Source organism: Pholis gunnellus (genome assembly GCF_910591455.1).
Source record: "Pholis gunnellus genome assembly, chromosome: 9".
NCBI lineage: Eukaryota > Metazoa > Chordata > Actinopteri > Perciformes > Pholidae > Pholis > Pholis gunnellus.
The window spans coordinates 10,567,376-10,580,855 of record NC_136535.1 but is presented as its reverse complement, the minus strand read 5'-3'; the positions used below and the strand labels follow the sequence as shown (position 1 = coordinate 10,580,855).

At 41.3% G+C, this 13,480-nt stretch overlaps 2 protein-coding genes across 2 annotated transcripts; both read right to left on the bottom strand.

Annotated features, from left to right (window-relative positions):
- Positions 1-7,102: 7,102 nt before the first annotated feature.
- Positions 7,103-8,023, bottom strand: LOC306701160 (odorant receptor 131-2-like; the record flags this gene model as incomplete). Its single annotated transcript, XM_079166413.1, has 1 exon — positions 7,103-8,023. The coding sequence occupies one exon, from the start codon at positions 8,021-8,023 to the stop codon at positions 7,103-7,105; it is 921 nt and encodes a 306-aa protein (XP_079022539.1).
- Positions 8,024-10,351: 2,328 nt separating this feature from the next.
- LOC306701159 (odorant receptor 131-2-like) lies at positions 10,352-11,281 on the bottom strand (the record flags this gene model as incomplete). Its single annotated transcript, XM_079166412.1, has 1 exon — positions 10,352-11,281. The coding sequence occupies one exon, from the start codon at positions 11,279-11,281 to the stop codon at positions 10,352-10,354; it is 930 nt and encodes a 309-aa protein (XP_079022538.1).
- Between the last annotated feature and the right edge of the window lie 2,199 nt (positions 11,282-13,480).

Sequence of the window (13,480 nt, the reverse complement as noted above, 5' to 3'; positions counted from 1 at the left end):
AACACTAGATGGACGTGTTGTATGTGCAAGGCCGTATCATGCTTCTACTATGTAAACCTGCAGTAACTGTGTTTACTTTGTAATATAGAGTGATGATGGGATACTACTGACTCATAGAACTGGAGTTGCGTTCAAGTTATTACTGTTTCACCTTGTCACTGAATAAGACTACTGCTGTGCCCTCATCCCGGGCAACTCCAGAAAAGAAGGAGTCCAACCAATATCGAGGAGAGACATGACTCGGCTGTTTCTATCTGATGATGATCTCCAAATATAACAACATTTTCTGCTTAAGACCCCTTATCTTTGTAGCATACCTTTTAAACTTCCTGTTGCTCTGTTCAACAGCATATCTTATAAAGATAGTTCACATTGATTTGGACTTTTACTGTAATTGGTTGCTTGTTTGTGGAGAAACTATGTAAACAGGTGGTGCTGTCAGTAAAAAGGGATTCCATGTCTAATATGCTCCTTTTGTAACCAAAAAACTGTAACCACGTATCATTATACACATCTGTATATATTTGAGTGTTCAGATATTAAGCATTTTGGTGTAAAGCAGGGGTGTCCAAACTTTTTTCAAAGAGGGCCAAATTTGATAAAGTGAAGATGCCCGGGGGCCAATAGTTCCTTCTGACATTTTTTTAACCACAAAAGTTACATGAAAATACACACTGTTATAAAACAATTTTCATTGTCACAATTACCTTTTATTTTTCAAACGACAATGTAACCAAATATAAGCCACTCAGGCAGACGTGAACAACTCTAAAAACACAATTCTGCCTTTCATTCAGTCAGATAACATTGAACAAACTGTATAGAATACCTTCAATTTCCATGAGTTAAATATCTTTGCCTCATGAACATTTTAAAACAAGTGAATTTTGCCTTTGTCTTTTACAAGATCTTTCACAAAGCAATAGTTTGTGTCACATCTACAGGTACATAACATCAACAGTTATAACACATATCTTATTCAAGAGTTTAATAACATAAGTGCCATGAGTCCAAGTGCATTAGTGTGCTTTAGGCTTTTCACTGTTAATAGTGACAGATGTTACCGTTCAAAACACTCAATTTCAGATTGATCAAGGAACAGATAACTTGCTGACACTAATGGGAAGGGTGATACTGAGATCTAGATTTCAGTAAAGAGACCAGGTCTGGCTTGAGAGCAGTGGTTGAGATGCGTAAAATGTCACGCAAGTGGGAGTCACTCATCCTTGACCTCAATCGGTTCTTGTTAAAGTTCATGACTGAGAATGTTTGCTCACACAAATATGTGGAGCCGAATAAGCTCAGCATTTTCTTAGCGAATGACCGCATTTCTGGAAACCTGCTTTTGTCCAGCTGCCGGTAAAAGTCAACAAGAGAACACTGCTGGTGTTTTCCGCGGCACTCATCGTCACACTGCAGCTCAATGAGCTCCAGCTGCAGCTGTGGAGGAGCATCATTATGGTCCACGGAGAAGGGAGAAGAGAACAGCAACATGTCCTTTTCAATAACTGCAAAGTCCCGAAAGCGTTTGTTAAATTCCACAGAAAGAGATGCGATAGCTGTTGCGTAACTCTTCATTTGCGCACCGATGTTGTCCTGTGGGAAACTGTCAATGACCTCTTTCAAAGCTGGGAAGTGCGCGGTGCAGGGCTCTGTTTGGGACAAGTGTCTTTGGAAAAGTTGCAGTTTGGTTCCAAAAGCCTTGATGTGAGCGTATAGCTGGCTCACCACTGCATCTTTTCCTTGAAGATTAACATTCAGCGCATTCAGATGCTTTGTTATGTCAACCAAAAAAGCCAGATTTGCCAGCCATACAGGATCGGACAGTTCTTCCATTGGTTGTCCCTTCTCACCCAAAAAATGTCCAATTTCCTCTTTGAGAGAGAAAAATCGCTGCAGTGCGGACCCCCGACTTAGCCACCTCACATCGTTGTGATATATTACGTCACCGTATTCAGCCTGGATGTCACGCAAGAACTGCTGAAACTGTCGGTGGGTTAGAGCTTTAGAGCGAATAGAATTGATTGCCTTTGCCACTGGTTTCATAACATCGTCAAATTTGAGATGTTTGGCGCAGAGAGCCTCCTGGTGAATGACACAGTGAAGTTTGATAGCGTTACCTGCTTCTTCGCTGACTTTATTGCAGATCAATGTGGACAATCCACTTCGCTCACCAGCCATGGCAGGCGCACCATCGGTAATGATCCCAGAAACTTTACTCCACGGTAGTTTCATATCATCAACAGCTTCACAAACAGAAACGAATAAATCTGTTCCTCTGGTTTGCCCTTTAAGGCTTTTGAGGTCAAGCAGCTCCTCTGTCACGTTCATGTTGTCATCAACTCCTCTTAAAAAAATAAGTAGTTGTGCAGTGTCAGATGCATCGGTGCTTTCATCGCAGGCTAATGAGAAATAATCAAAAGCCCCTCCCCTGTCCCCCAGTTGTCTCTGAATATCTGACGATATGTCCTCAACTCTCCGTGCCACAGTGTTGCGTGCCAGGCAAACATTCATAAATTCTTGCTTCTTCTCGGGGCAAATGTTCTCCACCATTTTCATGACACAGTCTTTGATGAACGCACCTTCAGTAAAAGGTTTGCCATGTTTAGCTATTAACATGGCCACTTCGTAGCTGGCTTTTGTTATGTTTTCCTTTGACTCAGAGGCCCGCGTGAAGAATCGCTGTTGTGATGCCAGAGCAGCTTGGAGTTGCTTCACTTTTTCAGCGCGGTCACTCCCTGTTAGCTTGTCGTACGTTGTAGCATGTTTAGTCTCGTAGTGTCTCTTTACGTTGAAATCCTTAAACAAGGCAACTGCTTCTTTACAAATTAGACAAACACAATTGCCTCGATTTTCAGTGAAGAAGTATTGTAATTCCCACCGCTCCTGAAAGCGGCGGCCCTCACTGTCAACTTTTCTCTTTTTTTTCGCGGTCGCCATGGCAGAAATGATTCGAGAAGGGTTCGCGGCACGGATGCAGAGCCAGATAGCATTAGAACGGTGCTGCCACCGTGTGGTGAAATGAGGAATTACATCTTTACATTTGTATGATTTATTTATTCTGACAGAGCTAGCGAGCCATAACTAACACATTATAAGACCGAAGCTGCGGGCCGTATGAAATCTGACCGCGGGCCGTGATTGGCCCGCGGGCCGGACTTTGGACACCCCTGGTGTAAAGAAACCAGTAGTGGCCCGTCAGGGCCTTCAAGGCCTTCTCTGCTGGCCTAAACAGAATCACAAAGCTATAGCTATTTTATAATTTAATAATATTTCTTAAATACACTATATGTATTATAATTTATAAAAATATTTTTGCCATTATCTTATTTTCTCATTGCACAGCTACTGTCTTCCTCAGTTGCTCTGCTTCCAGTGCAGCTTGTTTTAAGTAGAGCTTTTATCCAATCAGATTTCACATCTGTGTCTCTAGGTAAGAAGAGAGGCCCCAGGCCTGCAGACTCACAAGTGAATCCCTTTGCAGTTTAAGTGAATGGGGACGATACTGTTGATTGTCATAGTCTTCAACCAATTAGATCTTTAGTTTGACATGTTGGGCGTATTGTTTGACGTGCCAGAGCCTGCTAGCTGGCCTACAAGTATGTCAGCATTAACAAGCAGCTCAGTTTTCAGGTGCAGCGCTGCAGTGAGATGCAGCGTGCGCTGTGATTGGTCAGTGGGCGAGCACGTGACTATTGGAAAACGAAACCTAAGCAGAGGCTTAGTCAGAGTAGTAAGAGTTCAAATTGAAAGATATGGAAGAAATTATGAAATTCTTTTGCATTTTGCTTGGTGTAGATTATTCATTTTTTTACGTAGCTTTATTCTTTTAACACTCAATGGCTGAAGGAAGAAGCAGATTTGTGAGTTGGGATTTAACCGTGGGATTAAACTCTTTGTCAACAAAGAAAGGAAGATGGACTTTGTCTTTAAGTCAACAGCAGTTGGTAAGTTAATAGCTTTAATATGCTTGTTTATATTGTTTTTATGAAGATGGATTTTTGTTTGGTTTTATATGTGATAGGAACCATTGTAACGTCCAATATTGCGCTGGGGACATATTTAGCCGGTGCCAGTGTTGCCAACTTGGCGACTTTCTTGCGAAATCTGGCAACTTTCCAAACCCTCATGGTGACTTTTTTTGGTCAAAAGCTACTACTGACAAATCTAGCGACTCTTTCTGGTGTTGTTGGAGACTTTTCTGGTGTTTTGACTCTGACGTGAAAGCACGTACCATTCTGCACGCGGGAGCTGCCGTGAGCCTCCCCAAAACACTCACAGGCGGCTACTCGCGCAGCAGTCCCAGCTGCAGGACAGCAGTGAAGGCCCAGGTATCCCTTCCAGCCTGATTATGCAAACACCCTTTTCCAGAGTACGCCTGCCTCTCCTCGACAGAGGCCTGCAGCAGAAATGGCGCCAGAGATCCTTGAAGCTCTCCACAGGCTGATCGAAGACAATCACAGGTTGCAGCGACAGATGATGGTCATACACAGGCGACTCCCTGACTCACCACCACTGCTACAGAGAGCCCCCTCTCTTCCACAAACGTCTGAGCCCCCTCATCAGCAGCACGTAGTGCAGGCTGTTGAAACGTACCACCCTCTGTCATTCCCCTCACCTGTGCAAGCTAGTGGTCACACTCTGCCTCCAGTGGATAGTGATGACTGGCCACCGCCACCACCCCCTGTAACAGAAGACGTTATTTACCAGCCACAACCACCATCACAGGATCTTGTGGCAGAGCTCACAATGCCGCTGAGAGACATGTGGACGAGACGTCAGGAGCAAACTTGTTGTGGCCCAGTGCCAGTTTATCCTGTTTCCCGTATGCATACACCCGAGTATTGTGAGCCTTATACTCCACCAAGGAGGGAGTCACTGCCCAGCAGGCCGCTACTCTCCCACCACCAAGAGACTGTGTACCGCGGTCCTAAGCCCAAAATCCCTGCATTCACTAAAGGGGATCCTAGGGAGTTTGCTCAGCTTAAGGTTGCTCTGGAGAACCTGCTGCCTCAGGATGCTACAGAGCGTTTTAAATAACAGATCCTGGTGGACCACCTGAAGTATGAGGAGGCGCTGCTCATAGCGGAGTCCTACACCAACTCGTTGCAGCCCTACACTGACACGATGGCTAGCCTCATTGAACACTATGGCCAGCATCACCAGTTAGAAAAATCGCTGACCTGATGGATGCCCCGAACATTGCACGTGGAGACACCTGTGGTTTCAAGCAGTTCGCACTGCGATTGAGGGCACTGGTTGGTATGTTAGATCGGCTTGGGGACAGTGGAGATACTGGGTCACATGTGACACGGCTGTTGTCCAAGCTGCCTCAGGATATGCGGCCAGAGGTCTGGCCAATCACACATACCCGATAAATGTGCTTTTGAGGAAGCACAAACACCTAAGAGGCCTTCCTCTTCAGGCACTAAACAGAGACTATCCCCACCTCATCACTCCAGTGGAGCCGGTGCGTCTGGGACCTCCCGGGGGGCCAGCGGCAGTGAAGACAAGATTGGGCTGGACGCTTCAGGAGCTGACCAAGCACATCAAGCAGCAATCAACAGCACAACAGTGTCTACATATATCCACCCTCTCACCTGCGTCTGAGCTTCTGCAGAGTGTAGAGAGATTGTGGCAGCTAGATGTCCTACCCTACAGGAGTCAGAAGCTTTCCACACGATCCAGGCAGGATCAGGAAGCAGTCCAACTGTTGGAGGCAAAGACCACTCAAGTAGACGTCAATGGGATCCAGCGCTAAGCCACTCCCCTCCTTAAGGTGAAGAACATGCCACATTTCCAGGCGTGTAAGGGGGCTGTGTTAGCCAGCCTCCGCAGCACGGAGAGACGCCTGTTACGAGACCTGCAAAGAGCAGCCGCTTACTGCACAGAGATCAGAAAGCTGGTAAAAGTGGGCTATGTAGTGAAAGTGCCATCCATCCAGTGGTACTGGACCCTCGGTATAAAGTGACCCAGCTCATTATTCAGGACTGAGACAAGGGCCTCCATCATCCAGGATCAGAACGCCTCTTTGCAGAGCTGCGCCGCAAATATTGGATTCTGCATGGCCGTGAAGCTGTGAAATGCCATCAGCACTCCTGCTCGGACTGCCAGAAGTGGAGCGCCACTCCAGTGGTGCCCAGGAAGGCAGACCTCTCCCAGTCCAGACTGAGGCTGCTAAAGCCCCCATTTTACTCCACAGGCACAGATTGTTTCGGGCCCTTCACAGTGAACGTCGGCTGTCACGGCGAAAATAGATAGGGCATACTGTTTAAGTGTCTGACAACACAAGCCGTGCACCTAGATGTTTTGTCTAGCCTGGACACTGACTCCTTTTTGATGGCTCTACGCCACTTTATTGCATGAAGAACAGTAAAAAAACGTTGAAGGTTTTAACATGGAATAGCTTGGTGGCGTTATTGTCATGACAACATTGGGCACTCAGGGAACCCATTATTTTACAGATTCATCACACGTCTTAACACTATAGCCCATAACAAAAAGCTTAACAAGCCTTAATTTAAAGAATACATTGATAATATGACTTCATATATACTTATATTTGAAAGGCGAGCTGTCTCTGTTTCCTGCTCTCGGCCTCCTTAACTCAATTTCAATTTTTTAAGTTGGGTAATAGAACAAACTGAAGTTTTGGTAGGCAGAATTGCATTGCACGTGTTAATTTAATGCGACAATATCACAAGCAAAGTATTAACCGTGTTTAGGCAGCATCAGCTATCGAAGAACAGACTCACACGCATCAACATACATTTGTATGAGCACAATTAGGCCAATGAGATTAGGCAAAACCCCTGAACTGACATTTTTCATTATTCAACATGTACAATGGCAGATAAATTATACTTCATGCACAGACCATATAATCAATAACATATAACCAAACATAAAGGAAAATGTAGTCAGCTCAAATAATGCAAGAAAAAAACAGTGTTGAGCTTAAATGGTTGCTTGAAAAGCAAACAATCACAGTTACGCTTATAACAATGAAAAAAAATAAAACATGTAAAAGTGAATTTCAAACGTACTCAATAGAAGATATTTTCTTTTTTTAATTGATGCATTTTTTCTGAATCTACATTTGTCAAATATTTCTTTTAGACAAGCCAAAGGAGGCATAGCTTTTCAGTGCATGAACAAATGTTTCATCCCGAAGGCCATAAATGAGGGGACTCAGGCATCGTGGAGCGAGAATAAAAATGATGTAGTCAATGTACCTGACAAAAATAAATAATTTAAAACTAATCTGAAGTACAGCAGTTTCTATGAATGGACACCACAGCTGGATGAGACAGAGCAGCAGCTGGAAGGCATGAAGAATTACCGTTCTGAGCCCTTTCCGTGTTGACTTTCTTTGCTCTCCTGATGCAGCTTTGGCCACTTTCATTATTTTAACATAGCAGAATACAATAGTAATACACATGAGCACAAAGTATAACTGATACACACCTGCCCTAATATCATCCTGCCATCTATACAAAATGAATATCTCTATAGAGCACACTCTGTATTGTGTGTAAAAGCTAAGTGAGGCTGATGCAAAGAAGATGGAGAGAACAACAATAAAAGGTACGGAGCTGAGACAGTGAATGATGAGGATACAGTTCACAGTGGTGCTTTGGGAGCACAGCTCTCCATGGCGCAGGGGCATGCAAATGGCAACGTAGCGCTCCAGGGTCATTGCTGTCAAAGTAACTGGTGTGACTATAAAATAAAGAATTATTACAGCAGAGATAACGATGCATAACCAAACTGGCATGGTCACTTTGAAATAGTTAAAGATGAGCATTATATTAGACATGACCAATAAGAAGCTATCAGACAGTAGAGTAACAGCAAATAAGATGTAGCGTGTAGTTTTGTAGAAGCATTCCTTTTTAAAAAACGTCATAATAAGCAACAAATTGATGCAAAGAAAAATCATCACCAGGATCTGCACAATAATGACCTGGTCGTTGATCCGCCTTAAAGACTGACCACCAACCAGCGAGCTGTTATCTTCCATATACATACGTTTTTGAGGTACTGCCAAAAGTCAAATCAAGTGGATTTTTGCAATGCATCTGTCAACAGAAAAGTTGATTCCAAACTGATAAAAAGTTAAGTTCAAGTGTCAAGCTTCTCTGAAGTGCAAAGATGCTGGTTTAAATACAGTATTTTACCAAATCCAACACCGTCCAAAAGACAAATGTCTTCTGCTGAGCTCACTGCAGTCTTCTGAGAGAGGGCCGTGCTTGATGACTTTAAAGACTAAAACATCCAAGAATAACACCAAATGAAACTTTGTTATCACAAGGTCATCATCGTCACTCGCTGCTTGTTCCTCTCATTGGCTTACTGTTAGTACCACAGAGACTGTGAAGATACCTCAGCCATTGGGCTTCTCTTAATGAGTTTTGAATATAGTTGTATTACTCAATAGCTACTTTTTATCTATAATGGTTTGGTTATGGTTTCAAATCAATATTGTACGTTGTGCTGTGTTAATGTAAAAAAGTTTACAAAATAGAGACTGAAACATGCAAATGTTCAAATAAATGAAATAATTTGATCAAAATGTTGATGACCATTTTGCCATTTTAATGACATTAATTCAGAAATAATCCATACATTTGCTGTTAGCAGCATGTCTCTGATGAGTGGTCAACTTGAGTAAAATGTGCAAACAAGCATGTGCTGAGCAGCCGGCACCGGTGTTCACAGAGATCTTCTACTTCTCTCTCGGCCAGTCCGTCACTCCTTCATGCTTCACACTGTCGACAGTGGTCCCCGTCCTGAAGAAACCTCATCCCAGCTGTCTAAATTACTACCAGCCAGTAGCTCTGACCTCTGTGGTGATGAAGCGCTTTTAGAGGCTCTTCATTACCTCCAGATTATATTTTCTCATTGTTTCACTATTCATTTAGATTTGATCTATTCTTTTATTTTATCTATTTGTTAGATTCATTTTTATTTGTATTCATCTACTTGTTAGACTCGTTCTGAAGCACGGCAACTAAGACTTTCACTGCACGTTGTATTGTGTATGATTCTATATGTGAAAATAAACCTGATTTGATTTGGTTTTAAAAATGAGTGTAATTCAGCATTCTACAAGTGGTTATTCCTGGACCAGGGGTCTTCAACGTTTTTCAGGCCAAGGTCTCCCAAACTGATAGAGAGATGGAGCAGAGACTATATATATTGTATAAAATTGTGTTTTATATTAAACTGGACATAGTGCCATGTATAAACATACCTTGTTATTATGCATTCAATACTAAGCTATTCAAATAATACACAGGTACATATATTCATGTTTTTATTTTAAACATGTGCAAGGTACAGTGAGTAAGGTGGCCGTGTCACTGCCATTTATAAACATACCTTGTCAAGTGATACTAATGCCAATATCAACATTGTCTGTCAATTGCATGATAATCATGCATACAAGCTATTCAAATTTACATTTTTATTTTCAACAGAAATGTGGAAACGAAAATGAGTGATGGCCTATTAGTGCCACTGCCATGTATAAACATACCTGTTATCTTACATACAATACTGAACTATTAAAATAATGGACAGATTCATGTTTGGGAAAAAAAAAATAAAAATTAAAAAGAGAAATTAAAAATTGTCTAATCAACCCAAAATGTCACGACCCCCCTGCAGTACCACCGCAGACATCCTGTTGAAGAACTCTGTCCTGGACTATTTTTTGGCCAGACACAGTGTCATCCTGGAGTCTCCACTGCGTGCTTGTCCATCGGATCAAGTGTGTTATGGTCACATTTCAGACTGCATGTGAAAAAAAGGGACCATTACTTTTTCAGAATGTCAAGTTTGAACATACACTTAACTTGTTGCAGGTCATTTAAAATGGGACAGCAGGTATCATTATCTTGCAAATTGGTAAGAGGGATGTGAGTGGATGAATGTTGGTGAATGGCTTTTCTATAAACTTGCATTTCAGTCATTGTTTGAGAGGGAATGAAAAAGCTCATAAATATACACAACTTTAATATTAACATTATGAATAACAAATGTGCAGCAGAGCAGTTATTTATTGTTAATACAGTCCCCCTTTTACCAGGGATGTCCTATTTGTTGCTATAGGTTTGAATGCTACAAGGGTCTAAATCAATATCACATATAACTTAACATTGATGTAGTCACCTCAAATGATGCAAGAATACAAAAACAGTGATGAGCTTGAATTGTTGCTCGAAAAACAATGCAATCACAGTTAAGCTTACAACAAGAAACTTAAAATAAAACACGTAAAAGTGGATTCCGAATGTGCTCAATAGAATATATTTTCTGTTTTTAATTGATGCATTTTTTTCTGAAACTACTTATGCCAACTATTTCTTTTACACAAGCCAAAGGAGGCATAGCTTTTCAGTGCATGAACAAACGTTTCATCCCTGAGGCCATAAATGAGGGGACTCAGGCATTTTGGAGCGAGAATAAAAGTTAAGTAGTTAATGTACCTGACATCAATAAATAATTTAAAACTAATCTGAAGTACAGCAGTTTCTATGAATGGACACCACAGCTGGATGAGACAGAGCAGCAGCTGGAAAGCATGAAGAATTACCGTTCTGAGCCCTTTCCATGTTGACTTTCTTTGCTCTCCTGATGCAGCTTTGGCCACTTTCATTATTTTAACATAGCAGAATACAATAGTAATACACATGAGCACAAAGTATAACTGATACACACCTGCCCTAATATCATCCTGCCATCTGTACAAAATGAATATCTCTATAGAGCACACTCTGTATTGTGTGTAAAAGCTAAGTGAGGCTGATGCAAAGAAGATGGAGAGAACAACAAAAAAAGGTACAGAGCTGAGACCGTGAATGATGAGGATACAGTTCACAGTGGTGCTTTGGGAGCACAGCTCTGCATGGCGCAGGGGCATGCAAATGGCCACGTAGCGCTCCAGGGTCATTGCTGTCAGAGTAACTGGTGTGACTGCCAAATACAGAATTACTACAACAGAGACAATGATACATAACCAAACTGGCATGGTCACTTTGAAATGGTTAAAGATGAGCATTATATTAGACATGACCAATAAGAAGCTATCAGACAGTAGAGTAAGAGCAAATAAGATGTAGCGTGTAGTTTTGTAGAAGCATTCCTTTTTAAAAAACGTCATGATGAGCAACAAATTGATGCAAAGAAAAATCATCACCAGGATCTGCACAATAATTACGCGCTCATTGATCCGCCTTAAAGACTGACCACCAACCAGCGAGCTGTTATCTGCCATATACATACGTTTTTGAGGTACTGCCAAAAGTCAAATCAAGTGGATTTTTGCAAAGCATCTGACAACAGAAAATTTGATTCTTAACTGATAAAAAATTAAGTTCAAGTGTCAAGCTTCTCTGAAGTGCAAAGATGCTGGTTTAAATACAGTATTTTACCAAACCCAACACCGTCCAAAAGACAAATGTCTTCTGCTGAGCTCACTGCAGTCTTCTGAGAGAGGGCCGTGCTTGATGACTTTAAAGACTAAAACATCCAAGAATAACACCAAATGAAACTTTGTTATCACAAGGTCATCATCGTCACTCGCTGCTTGTTCCTCTCATTGGCTTACTGTTAGTACCACAGAGACTGTGAAGATACCTCAGCCATTGGGCTTCTCTTAATGAGTTTTGAATATAGTTTTATTACTCAATCGCTACTTCTTATCTATAATGGTTTGGTTATGGTTTCAAGTCAATATTGTACGTTGTCCTGTGTTAATGTAAAAAAGTGTAAAAAATAGAGACTGAAACATGCAAATGTTCTAAATAATAAAATAATTAGATCATAATGTTGATGACAATTTTGCCATTTTAGTGACATTAATTTAAAAAGAATCCATACATTTGCTGTTTGCAGCATCACACTTGCCTTTTCTCATGCTTATCCCATTGAATACTTTTCCCATTGGCTACCGAGCGAGGACCATTTGGGGTTCCGGCGTGACAGTTTAGTTTTAGTGTCGTAGAATGCACTTTTCAGAAACGAATATAATGAATGCTACACACATGTTATATACCAGATTAAACAGCAACATCTGGGCAACACTACCATATAAGTCATTTTTTACACACTCCAAACACAATTATACACAACTAATACAAGCAACTAGAAGATGTACCACAATATCACGTATTTGTCTACATGACTCGGCAAACTACCACTCCTGAGAAATGTACGAACAAAAAGCTAACGGCTAACACGGCCGACCAATATACCAGCAAGTAAGAGAATTCGACATAGAATCCAGAGATATCTTCAGTACTTCTCTCCATGAAACCAGTACAGAGCTGTGAGCAAACAAACGCCAGAACAAAAAGAGGTGTCATTTTCTAAAATTGACCAATCATAGGCTGGCAGAGCCTCAAATTAATACATGAAGACTGGAGCTCAGACGAGAATGGATACATGGTTTACAGCCTTAGAGAGGATTCTGGCTCTCAAAATGATGCCAAACTGCTGTATTTGGATAGATTGAACACTATTAGTGATAAAACAAGTGAAATATATAGTTATATAGTATATCAAATTAGAATAGAGCAGCTGCAACAGCTGGTTCCAAAATGAAAATATGGCTTGACCCCGCGTGACCTCTCCACACTGAAGCCTCTCTAACTTTGTCCTGTTTCACTTTATCAAAGCCAATTGTTTTTTTGAGACACCTGACATGTGCTATGATTTGGCAGAGTCTTTAGGCTAGCCAGGGCCTCATTTCAAGAACAAAATAACAATAAAATTGCTTTTTTTTTCAGGCAAACTTGAAACTTTTCAATTTGAGCTGTGTTCCATCCTCATTTAGTATTAACCAGTAACATATACACTGATATTTACACATCTGAACAAATCTCACAAGTGATTCCATTATTAGAACATCACAATTATTAAAATAGACCTTGTAGTTACAGAACTAAAGTCTTTTTGGTATGGGTATGCCATTTTTGAGTAGAGGCATGAAAATAGGGCTAGGTAGAGTTCATATTGAAGATATTGTGAGGTTATTTTACAATGTCTCTGATGAGTGGTCAACTTCAGTAAAATGTGCAAACAAGCATGTGCTGAGCAGCCGGCACCGGTGTTCACAGAGATCTTCTACTTCTCTCTCGGCCAGTCCGTCACTCCTTCATGCTTCACACTGTCGACAGTGGTCCCCGTCCTGAAGAAACCTCATCCCAGCTGTCTAAATTACTACCAGCCAGTAGCTCTGACCTCTGTGGTGATGAAGCGCTTTGAGAGGCTCTTCATTACCTCCAGATTATATTTTCTCATTGTTTCACTATTCATTTAGATTTGATCTATTCTTTTATTTTATCTATTTGTTAGATTCATTTTTATTTGTATTCATCTATTTGTTAGACTCGTTCTGGAGCACGGCAACTAAGACTTTCACTGCACGTTGTATTGTGTATGATTCTATATGTGAAAATAAACCTGATTTGAT